At 45.9% G+C, this 12,837-nt stretch overlaps 1 protein-coding gene across 1 annotated transcript in view; it reads left to right on the top strand.

Moving 5' to 3' along the window:
* LOC146817240 (glutathione S-transferase-like) overlaps nt 1–12,837 on the top strand; it is a 465,743-nt gene that overhangs the window by 270,994 nt on the left and 181,912 nt on the right. Inside the window, exon 4 of the mRNA XM_085610837.1 lies at nt 3,731–3,863. Within this exon, the coding sequence (XP_085466963.1) occupies nt 3,731–3,863 (133 nt within the window). The remainder of the gene's footprint in view (nt 1–3,730; nt 3,864–12,837) is intronic.

The following is a 12,837-nucleotide window of genomic DNA, read 5'->3' as shown; positions in this document are numbered from 1 at the left end:
ATAGGAGACCGACCTTCACATATCACTTGATGCTAAAAAATGGCATTAGATATTTCTTCATAGTAATACTTAATCTATTAAATAGAGAGATCCTATACAAAATAATGTTTTGTTGGCACCTTACCCTAAATCGTCCCTGCATTATCAACCCCACTTATTCAGACCCTTACTGGCATGGTTATGGGAGTAACAGGCTCTCTAATTCATACCCTGGGATCATACCCACACTTGAATGATTTGTGGGACAATATCTTTCTTGCGATCTCACAAATCCAGGGTCAGATTTAGACAAATTTCCTGAACTGACTTTACCTGGCAGACCATCCAATGGTCTATACTCCGCCATTCCATTGCAGGTATGCCAAGCGCCCCATTCTCTCTCCATCTCTGGGAAAAACCTATTAAGGCAACTTGCGAAATCTGGTCACATAAATGTTGGCAGCTGTGGGGGCATGAGAAAGTAGTGTATGATGTTTCAGGTACATCTCATCCTTTTATTGAATTATGGGGTCCTTTTATTCATACTTGAATAGAGTACAGGGGCAGAACATGCCCACAAACTCTGTAACCTCTGGGACTGTCTGACTCCACTTTGATACCTACATTCGAATCCTCCATAACTAATGATCTTTGAACTTCCTTGCTTAATATATGGGTGGCCTGGTGTCAGGGATTGGAAATTCGGAGGGAGTCTGGGAGTTCAGCGTTAGTGGTTGCAGCCACCGAAAGATGTTCTGATTAACTCTTTTTTATATAGGGAAATCAATCAAAAAATTGAAAAGTAAAAGTTTTCTAGGGTCCCTCAAACGTAATCAGTAGATATTCTCCTAAGCTTCACTGTGTGTATAGTACACTCTATTCTAGATTATTAGCTGCACAATTCTAATGCTCGACAGATAGACACTGTCTGGTGGTACAGCAGCGCCGCCTGCCTTTCCGAGTCACTCTAGTGAGTAGGTCACCCAGCCTCCAAAAGGTCCGATATATCTGGGGAATCGTTAACTAGCATTTTATAAATTGGAGACCACCATTTTGTGCAAGGAGCTCAGCCAGCACACTTTGTTCTATATAATATTTATCATGTTATCACAGCTGCAATCAATACATTGGTTCAGTTCATGGTCAATCACTGCCAAAGTCAACAACATAAAGGGACTGTTGAGGAATCATGCAATCATCCGCACATCCTTGTATCTTGAGCCCAGGGCATTGGCTATGCCAAGCCTAAAATCCGCTGACACAGAGGCCATAAGGTTGAACAACCCTGAGCTGTTTCCAAATGATAACTTACTGATCAGATTGGCAGTCCTAGTGTATTTACTGGTGTCCTGACAAGTGCTTTTGGTGATGTTTCTAAGTTACTGATCAACAGAGTTTTAGGAGGGCACCTAAAGTGCCCTCCTAACAAGGGTGGTTGCTGCCCCCATGACCAGGCGGTCTCATGACATATTTCAGCTAATTGTAGTAGCTGGATACATGCTCTCTTTACTGCACCACACTGGGAGGTTGTCTTCTAGTCCCCCCTAGTAAATCTATGTAGGGTGTCATGACTGAGCACCCGAGTCACTCGTACGCTGTGAGTGACAGAGTGCTTTGGTACATTAGAGGTGGGTACCCCTCGGCTTCTCCCTGAATGTATGAAACCGCTAATATTGTAAGGTGCCACTAGGGCCTAGCGGTGGGCAATGCTGCTCTCACTCCTGTCATCCCCCTCCTGCGCTGCTCTGCGGGATCCTCGCCTCCCTCTAGAATTTTTTGTAAAACTAAGTGTGACTTAAGAGCGCATCTAAATGCATGTTCCAGCAGGTCGTCTGTCGCCTACCAACGGAGTAGTGAGTGTGACCGAAGACATGGAAAGAGTGCACACCTTCCACAAAGAGGTAGGTTATCTCCCCATCATTTGACTCGTGCTTTTTCTGCAGAGAGAAGATCCCAGCACCTGATTAGACATATGGTAGTCTGCAAACCAATATATACCTGAGAGTAATGGCATGCCAGATAGAAAACCGCACTTGGCCAGTTTGGGGCAAACTTTGTGAGTGGGCAGTTTGATGCAACTCAACCACCAAAGGATTGGATACAAGCTGACCCTTTTGGCTTATCCAGTATTCATCTTTTACTTCAAGGCGCACTAACACCTGTGCAGAGAAAGGAGAGTAGCAGAGGCTGAATTCAGTCTCCCTTTGAGGGTGAGGACCGTATCCCAATGACCGAAGAGAACATATTGCTGTTGCTGCTTCTGAAGAAGATGAGATGTACTCGCCTGTGAGTAGAGAACCTGCCTAATTCAGTCTGCGCCCAATTTCAGCGTCCCAGAAGCATTGCTGTAATGAGGACTGATCATTACACGGTCAGAAGTCTCTGGGCACACCAGCCCTCTGCTGTTCTGAGCTCTACAGGGCAGCTCTAAGGACACTCTGCTAGGCATGAGAGGGGCTATAGCTATGGGCCCACCTTCTGGTTAGTAGGATGGCACATAGTATTTTATCCAGTGCAGTAATCCCAATCTGTTCCTTTTTCTCACTAGGGATCCACATTTTTACCTTGTTTACTCCATCAGTTCAGCATGAATGTGTTAAATTTGTGGGGTCCATCCTCGTACTGTGTGGCTTGTGCCTAGTTAATATCTAGTAATGAGTGCATATAACAATCACAACAGTCTGGCCATAGAGAGGTTTCTGTCTATGGAACGAGCTGGACTCCACCTTGAGTTCCAAAGCAGACTACCTCAGTTCCAAGAAGGGCCTTTCTTCAGGGCTATGTTTTGAACATCACTGTTCAAACAGGCCCTTCCACCCTTCCGAGATATGTGGCACCTGTGGATAAGTCAACCAATCTTCCGAGAGATTCTCCCATACTCGCTCTGTTCGCACTGGTCAATAATTTTTGGGGCCTGTTGATCTTTCCCTCAGTAATAAACTCACCTAGAGTGGTCACTGAATTAGAGGGAAACTTGAAGGCCATACCTCGTAGATCACAGCAGATGATGTTAATTTCTGTATCTTATCTTTTGTATCTTAGAATGAAACAAAAAAACTCTAATTAAAGATCATCCTAATTCACCTTCCCTAAATTATTTTCTTCTGGCCGGCAGTGAGGATGAGAGCGATACATTGTACCTTTCCCATTTATTGCATATTGTGCAGTATTGTGTTCGTGTAGTTTCTATTTCATCTGAACTATTTATACTGTAAATATATTTTATATATGACTTCTTACTAAAAGTTATCTCTAAACATAGCCTTTATCTCGACATTAGTAGGTTATTGTTCCTTAGATTACTTTGACGTATTCACTCAATATTTCTTCAGGTAAGAGTTTGGCTTCTTGCCCGCATCTATCCAGAGAGCCAAGGACTCAGGAGTAGCCCCCATTTTCTGTTGTGAGCTGTGCACTTTGAGTGCTGCTTGCTGGGGTCCCTAAGATCATTTAGAAAACTCTGTGGCCCACATAATTTCCTTCTCCAGCAAATTCGGTCTGAGAGTAAGTCAGATAAGGTAGCACAGCTTTTCTCTAATTTGTGCATACGATGGGTTTATTTGTTGGAGGAAAGTATGTTTGATGCATTAATGAATTACTAGTTTCTGTCACGGTACCTTTGACCACAAGGTTAGGACCTTGTGTCAACATTTTGTAATCAAATTTGAGTCCAAAACTTGCACAGTTATCTTTGAGACGAATGGCATTACCAAAAGTAAAGTAATGAAACACATATTGTTTACCTTCACAGATGAGGTTTTGCTGTTTCAACAAGTGCCGATGGTTGAAATAGATGGAATGAGACTGGTGCAAAGCAGAGCAATACTTAACTACATTGCAGCAAAGTACAACCTTTATGGGAAGGACCTGAAAGAAAGAGCACTGTAAGTCAATATATCATCATTACATTGATGTCTGAAAATCACAAGTCCTTTCAAACATATGAAAACATGCTAGAGAGCATGTTGTAACTTAGAAATTGAAATAGGAACTCCCTGTTTCTCAGTGGTGACTGTCTGCTTGTAGCTAGAATGCCAGTGTCTGGATTTACAGTGAATGAAGCAAGTGAGCACATGAATTAGAGGTGGGCGAGTCAACAAACTAATAGGGAGAGACAAACCAGGGCCGAGCCAAAGGGTCTGCATGAGCCGAGCCCTGAAAATGGTTGCTATATAAATTATACAGCAAATACCACGTGAAATGTGAGAATCTCGTCAAAATTAAAAATATGTTAATTTCTTTCATATGTGGAAGTTTTGATATTAATACGTCACATTATTGCACTGGTCGCATAAGTACTTTTTATTTAAAGTGTTTAAACGTAAACCATTAGACGCACGATAGTTACCATGTAAACCCTGTACCTGGCTACATTATTGTCTATTAACTGAAACACACTAGGAGGATGTGCCTTCTATGTATGTTATGAAACTCCAATAAAAATATGTTGGAGAAAAAAAAACCTGAAACACAATAGGTTTTTGCACAACTGATATTCTGAACTCACATATTGGAAAGTGCGTTCATACAGGATACAGAAGAAAAATGAGTTTTTCTAAAAAAACATTTGTCTAAGATCACTCAATTGAAGCGGGGAAGCCTCAATTTATCTAGGATTTCTGCTTTCACTTTTTACAAATCCGCCACCAAATGGGTATCTATTTGTCTTTCCTTTCTTATGTTATTACTTTGTTTTTGCCTCTTTCTGCCTCTTTATATTGTGCAAACTTGACCTGGAGGTTTTGGGTCGCTTTACACAAGCACCAATTACATTACACAAGTTCAGTTACATTTTTTATAGGCACAGGGAGATTAAGTGATTTGTGCAGAATTACAAGATGTTGGGACGATGCGAGACTCAAGCCTGGTTTCCCAGTTCTATAGTCAGCAGCCTCTGGCCGTAAGGCCACATCCTGGGTGAGGTAGGGTGGCAGGCAGAAACCACCAGAAGCTAGTTTCTTCATGGGCTCGAGGTTCTAACACCTCGACCTGAGCCAGAGACAGGCTTCAGGCTCAATCCTGGCACGAGTTTTTAGTGACTCGCCCCCTTGAACATAAGCGTACAAGGTGCACGGCTCACCATCCTGCCGCTGCCCTCTGTTCTCTTCCACGACAAATGTTGGTCCACAACTTGTCTAATGAGGATACGTTTATCGCATTAAAATCAGTTCAGTTTATGTTAGCTCCTCAGTATGCAGATCTTTAGAAATATATGCATGTTCCTCAGAGGAGGGAGGCTCGCCGTTGCCACAATCTTCTAACTGCTAGAGCTGGCCGTCAAATGTGAATAGGACCAGTTCCCTCCAGCCTCATCCTTCTTTTATAGGCGTGAGACGTGAGTGGTTCTGTAAATGAGCACTCCAAGGTGCCCCTTACAGGTCAGCTGGCCCAGCCTGCTGACAGTTATTCCCAGCATGTGTCTACTTTGAACACTGCTGCACTCCCATCATATGGCTCTGCGACATCATAAGTGAGAAATTCCTTATTTTCAAAGATGTCTACAGGTGCAACCTCAGAGCTAATTCTTGCAGCTCCACAGTCTGCCCAGGCCTAATTAATCAATAGTCCAGAAAGTTATGGTAAACTAGTTTTAATTCCACAATATGCATCCTGTATCTCCAGGTGCAACCTCCGATATAATTCTCTGTGGTTGATACAGGGGAGGGATACAGTGTTCTTAAAAATTGGCTCAAAGGCTCTCTTGACAATCTAGTTCCCTTAAAACCACAAAGGCCAAGTCGCCCATTTTGACATGCCCCATGGTTCTCAACAAATCTCCTGCAGCTAAAAAAGGAGACTAAAAAACTTGAAAGCGAATGGAGGAAAATATATGATGGGCCTAGTAACGCAGCATATAAAAAGCAGGTAAAAAAGTATCCGTATGAAGTAAGGGAAGCACGAGTCTCGTATCTCAGCGATGAAATAGAAAAGATCTCTAACTCCTCGAAGAAGTTGTTCAAGATAGTTAACCGCCTTATGAAGCCAGCCAAAAATCAAACAGGACCTACCTCTTCAGAGAGTGATGTAATATGCTCGCTAACTTCTTTTTAGAAAAGTTCACCAGCATTCTGATTGCCTTACCCAAGAACGATATCCATCACCCAGCCTTGAAAGCAACTATACCAGCCAAATTTAGGTTACAATCCTCTCCTCTAATGTGAAAGGAAACAGAAGAGAGCCTTAGGACCATTAAATCAGGGTTCCCACTTGACCCAGCCCCTCCAGACATACTTAGGAAAGGGGGTAGTATAATTTCAGCCACACTGAATGGTATGTTCAACTGCTTCCTTCAGAGTGGCTTGGTTCCAGCGTCATTGTTATGTTATGTTAATTGATGTTTGTATAGCGCTAATCACTGGCAGGTCTCTAAGTGCTTTTGAGAGAATTGCCAAAGGTCGTAAACTGATGTATGGCCGCACAGGGAGGTAAGTTAAACAGTGTCCAAGGCCTCCCTGAACAGGATAGTTTTGAGCTGTTTCCTGAAGGGGAGGAGAGCCGGTTCCTTGCGCAGGTAATCGGGCAGTTGGTTCCATAGTTGTGGAAGCAAGGCGGAGAAGGCTCTGCCCCCTTTAGATACGGTATTGCATCATGGAGCGGCCAGGCAGCAGGCCTCAGAGGACCGCAATGTGAAACATGCCTTGGAAAAACCACTAGTTTAAAAAAAATATATATATATATCTTTTTATTGAACAGTTGCTCGGTATACAATAATACATGTAGAATGAATAGTCACATTAGCGAGTCAATATGGGAAAATACAAACCACATCCATTTCTGACCGTGATCGTGTTGTCCGGAACATTTCACATACATTTCCATAGGCACAATGTTCTGCGAAAGACAGTCCAGGCACGGGTGTATCCTAATCCCTCCCCCCCCCCCCCCCCCCCCCTCTAGCTGTACCCCTAGTCTACACCAGGTCTACTTCTATTGGACCCAGCTTCCTCACACTTTCTTGTACTTGCGGGCCAGCCTATGGCTCTGATAAACTTTGAGCTCCACCAGTTGGCACCAGTCTAGGTCGTCCTTCCAGTCCAGGATAAACGGTGGGTCTGCTCTCCCCCTATGCTTTTGCAATATTTCATTAACCACCCCAGCTACCAATGTCAGCCACAGTTTAGGGTACCTGGGGCATGCCTCCTCCCCGTAAATACCCAGTACCAGCTATCTAGCCTCCAAAGGAACCCATGACAGTTGTGACCTCACTCCAGTATTGTTGAATCTCAGGGCAATTCCCAAAGTGTAATGAAGAAGGTGCCACAGCCCCTTGCGCAGCGGAGCAGAGTCATATCTGCACATGCGGTGTAACACAGATCTGGAATAGTAGTATCTATGTAGTATACGCAGTTGTATAAGACGGAAACAGGCCCTTATAGCCATTTCTCTGGGGCTCTGGATGACCTCCGCCCAGTCGTCATCTTCTATGAACCCTATGTCGCCCTCCCAGGCCTCCCGCAATGAGCGAAGTAGGTTCGGTGAAGAATTCATCATTTTCCGGTAAACCAAGAAAACTGCTTTAACAGGCATTGGATCCAGTACCAACCGGTCCTCCATGGAGGAGGATTCAATAGCTATTCCCCCTCAGGCAGATGACACCGTAGTGCATGCCTCAGTTGTAAACATCAGGATTTCTCCCCATCCCCCATGTCGTACTCCGCTTGTAGGTCCTCCATGGACAGGAGTGCCCCCCCACCAGACGTCCCCCAGTCTGTCAGTGCCTATCAAACCAAATCTAATGTGGCCCCTCATTTTCTTTACCTCCCCATGGTCTTCACTGTCCCACAGTGAAGTCGTGGCGTGCAATTTACCCTCCCACCCCAGATGCCTTTGATTCATGCCAGGCTGTAAATACTGCCTGAGTGTAAATCGGGAGTGCGGCCACTGTCTTCCTGTCATATAGGATGGAAAGATATCGCCCATAGCCTCGGCCATGACCCTATGGGCTGATGCCCCGTCCCCAAATACCCACTCATTAACGACCATCAGTTGGGCGGCCCCAATAGTAGGCTTGGAGATCAGAGACTGCCAGACTCCCTCGAACACCCCCATTATAGCTTCCCGAGGAATATCCATGAGCTGCCTCTGTTCCAAATGAGTATGCGCAGTTCACTGTTGACTTTGGTATAGAAGTACAGAGGCACCATGTTGGGGGGGGGGGGGGGGGGGGGTGTTTGAAGGGCATGCAGGGAAGGGTCATCACCTTGAAGAGCCCGGCCCGTCGAAGAGATTGTCAGCGCTCTCCAGTGAGTCACATCCTCCCCGAGGCGCTCAATCTGGGCAAGCAGATTCCGCTTAAGGAATTCCTCTACATTCCTAGAAACAAAAATGCCCAGGTATTGAAAACCCTGCGTCGCCACTGGCGCAGGGCACACTGACTCAAAAACCGGGCTCCCCCTAGACTGTGAGAAGAGAAGGGATTTGTCCCTGAGTAGCTCTCGAAAAAGAAGTAACAGATTTGCAAAAGCCTATGTACTGAGAAGTGGGGCCGCAAGACCTACAGTCAATCAATCAGTACATTTGTAGAGCGCGCTACTCACCCGTGAGGGTCTCAAGGCGCTAAGGGGGAAGGAAGCAGCTACTGGTCGAACAGCCAGGTCTTGAGGAGTCTCCGGAAGGTCAGCAGGTCCTGGTTCTGCCGCAGGTGTGTGGGGAGGGTGCTCCACGTCTTGACGGCGAGGTGGGAGAACGATCTGCCGCCGGTGGTCGTTCGGCGGATGAGTGGGACGGCGGCGAGGGCGGCGGAGCGAAGCTGGCTGTTCGGGGTGTAGAAGGACAGTCGTTCGTTGAGGTATGCTGGTCCGGCGTTGTGGAGTGCTTTGTGCGCGTGGGTGAGGAGCTTCGAGGTGATCCTCTTGTTGACCGGGAGCCAGTGCAGGTCTCTAAGGTGGGTGGTGATGTGGCTGTGGCGAGGGAGTCCAAGGATGAGGCATGCGGAGGCGTTTTGTATGCGTTGGAGTCTCTTCTGGACTTTGGCCGAGGCTCATGCATAGAGTGCGTTGCCGTAATCCAGCTTGCTGCTGACGAGTGCTTGGGTGACCGTCCTTCTGGTTTCAGTGGGGATCCATCTGAAGATCTTTTGGAGCATACAGAGTGTGTTGAAGCAGCAGGAGGAGGAAACCGCGTTGACCTGTCGGGTCATAGAGAGCGTGGAGTCCAGGATGAAACCCAGGCTGCGTGCGTGGTTGGTGGGTGTCGGGGCGGTTCCCAGCGATGACGGCCACCAGGAGTCGTCCCATGCTGAAGGGGTGGATCCGAGGATGAGGACCTCTGTCTTGTCCGAGTTCAGCTTCAGCCGGCTAGTCTTCATCCAGTCTGCGACGTCCTTCATTCCCTCATGGAGGTTGGATTTGGCGATGGCCGGGTCCTTGGTGAGGGAGAGGATCAACTGTGCGTCATCGGTGTCGGAGACGATGTTGAGGCGGTGTGCTCGGATGATGTTGGTGAGTGGTGCGATGTAGATGAGGGTCGGGCTGAGGGATGAGCCTTTGGGCACGCCGCAGATGATCGTGGTGGCTTCGGAGCGGAAAGGGGGGAGGCGGACTCTCTGGGTTCTACCGGTGAGGAAGGAGGTGATCCAGTCCAGCGTCAGACTCGGTCGCTCAGCAGGGCAACCTAGGAGAAGTGTTGGTCCCCCATGAGCGCCTCGAATATTGGTCCCCCAGCTTGCCCACAGGCTCAGAATCCGCCGCAGTTTCCGTTACCAGTAGTCTCCGACAGTGAACCCAGGGGGGAACAAGAGCCAGGCTCTTTATCTCCATCCTTACCTTCACCTTCAGGCTTAGAAGCTCTCTTTATCACGTTATCAGAAGACATAAAAAAGGGCTTCGCAGTATCTGCAAGTAATCGGGGGGGAAATCAGAAATTTCTGCTAATCTTTGGAAAAAAAATAGATCTTTTAAACTCCAGGACTGTAACTCTTGAGATCCGCATCGGCGAATTAAAAGAAGATCTTGGGCTGGCTAAGTCAGACATTCTACTGCAAAAGCAAGAACGCGTAGATCTTAGTGATAGACTGGAGAAATTGAAGAATAACGCGCGTAGAAATAACTTGCGCCTACTGAATGTTCCGGAAGGTAGTGAAGGATCGGACATTAGACCTTATATTGTCTCCTTACTCAAGGTTTCCCTACAGCTCGAAGATTCAGAAGAAGCACTAAGCCCTGATATACAGAGGGTCCATAGGGATCCCTTTCGAAGAAACCCCAACAGATCTAAACCCAGGAAAATTCTTATCAATTTTCTCACCTTCACGTTAAAAGAGAAGATCCTCAATGCAGCACTGAAGTTGAAAACAGTAAGGGCAAAAGAGTTCTCATTTGAGATCAGGTTCGACCTCTCGAGGCTCACTTTGGATAGGCAATGGGAATTCGGTAGGAGGTTGGAGGATTTTAAAAAGCATGGTGCAGTAGGCCAGTTAAAATTTCCGGCCTTCCTGAAAGTGATGCACAATAACAAAATGCACAATTTAAGAACAGTTCAGGAGGCGGATGAGCTGCTTGATAGTATTCGCAAAGGAGGTTCATAAGGGATTGTCCTAGCTTGGGACAGGGACTGGCTGGGGCAGTATTTTTCTCCTTAGCTGTGGTTTCGCCCCTTTTCTCTGTGTGTTTTTTTTCCCCCCCTCCCCTTTCCTATTAGCTTGTGAATGGCAATTAGTTATTGGGGAGAAAGTTAGTATAATCACGATTACACACATGAAGGGGCTAATACTGAGAAGAAACCATAAAAAATATTAAATTAAGGAACTTAAAGAAATATTGAATTAAAGGGGAAATAAGGAAAAAGGGGAGAAACAGTGCACACTGGTGTGTCTTCTTTCTTTTTTAATTTGGTCCCGACCGCATTTCAAGGCCTCAAAGCCGCATGGGTCCTCTTGGCAAATCCTTTTTTCTGCACTTTTTTCTTCTCGTTGTTTTATGGGAAGTGGCTGGGGCGGGTACCTCCGGGATGCAATTGCCTGGACTTCATCTGTCCAGATAATTGGGGTATGAGTTTTCCAGGGGAGGGGCATAGGGGTTGGGGTTGGGTGCAGCAGGGCAAAAAAATAAAACCTTTCCTCATTCTCCCTTTTTTAATTCTACCAATCTCAACTTTAAGAGCAATGGTCTTAGAATTGGTTTGAGTGCTGGTGCGGGTCTCTCCAATGTCCCTTTTTGATGATAGGTCCCTGGTTTGATCCACCTGTTACATACAGTTCTTGTCCTGGAACGTTAATGGCCTGCGCACTAGACCGAGAAGAGATAAGATCATACAATACCTTCAGGATTCTTCTGCGCAAGTCATCGTTCTCCAGGAAACCCACTTACTTAAGGAAGAGACGGTCTCTCTTTTTAAAAATAAAAGATGGGCTGGCTCATATGTCTGTACTAGTCAGTCGGCTAACATCAGAGGGGTTCTAATTTTATTTAAGAAAACAGCTAAGGCGCATATCTTATCACAGTTAGTTGACCCAGGTGGCAGATGGGTCATCATGAAAGTTATCATAATGGGAACTCTGTTTACCTTGGTCAGCTATTATGGACCCAACCAAGATGACCCCTCCTGCCTCAAGACTATTTTTTCTCACTTGTTGGATTTTCCGGAACCAATAGTCTTAGCTGGGGATTTTAATATCGTCCTCAACCCCTTATTAGATAAGACTCCGAACAATAGAGCCCTGGTCCCCTCTAAATCTCTGGATTTTCTACTTGGGGCAATGAAGCAATTTGCCTTCTCAGACATTTGGAGGGAAAGATCAGGTCAGCAATTAGGAGTCTCGTTTCGTAATTACAAATATCAGCACCAATCTAGAATAGATTATGTGCTGATAAGTAATTCGTTAAGAGTCAAAAAAATCTCTTATTTGGCGAATCATCTTTCAGACCACTCAGGTATTCTCTTTAGCCTCGAGGGTCCATTGCCTAGCCCTACTAGGACTTGGTCCTTTGACCGCTCCCTACTTTTGGAGGAAGAGGAGATCTCCTTCTTACTACAAGAAACCGAATGGTTTTTGAAAGTGAACTCTGGGTCGACCTCCATAACAATCATATGGGAGTCTCTAAAAGCTTTCTTGCGAAGCCAAATTACCAGTAGGTCTTGCTACATAAATAAAAGATATAAAGAAGAGATCTTATCTATTGAAACTAAGCTGAGGGAGGTCGAGGCCGACTTAATTTGCCAAGTTTCCCCCGAAATCCAGCAAGAACTTCAGGAAAAGTTGGATGGTTTGAAGGGTCAGTTGGAGATCATCTTGCACAACAGGCTTACTCGAAGATGGGAGGCAAGTAAAATCACCCCCTTCGAGTATGGGGAAGGGACAGGTAAGCGCCTCGCGTGGAAGACCAAATCAGACTGGGCAAGGAATTACATTAAGGAAATTATCAGTGATAATGTCACTCTTTCCTCAGATGGGGAAATCTGCAATGCTTTCCAGACCTTCTTCCAGGACATTTATTGTGAAGATAAAAGGGTTGATAACCTTAGTGCCCAGAGCTGGCTGGGAGGCATCCCTCTCCCCTCCCTGAAGTCTGACAAGCAACGTTACTTAGATCAGGCTTTCACTCGCGCTGAGGTCAGGGAAGCCATTCAACGCTGCAAGAACGGGAAAGCAGCGGGTCCTGATGGACTCACAGCTGAGATCTATAGTTTATTAAGTGATAAGATCGTCCCCACCCTGACGTCTCTTTTTATCCGGTACTAAAGGAGGGCCTAGGGATCCGAGCTTCGTGGAACAACACCACTATAATCCTGATTTTGAAACAAAGGGAAAGTTCCATCAAGCTGCGGGTCATATAGGCCCATATTACTCCTGAATGCTGACTATAAAATCTTCACCTCAATATTGGCAGCAAGATTGGGAGCCGTGGTGGAAGACATCCT

This window comes from Triturus cristatus, chromosome 6, assembly GCF_964204655.1.
Source record: "Triturus cristatus chromosome 6, aTriCri1.1, whole genome shotgun sequence".
Classification (NCBI taxonomy): Eukaryota; Metazoa; Chordata; class Amphibia; order Caudata; family Salamandridae; genus Triturus; species Triturus cristatus.
Note: the sequence above shows the minus strand (reverse complement) of the source record. Positions and strands in the feature narration are given on the sequence as shown.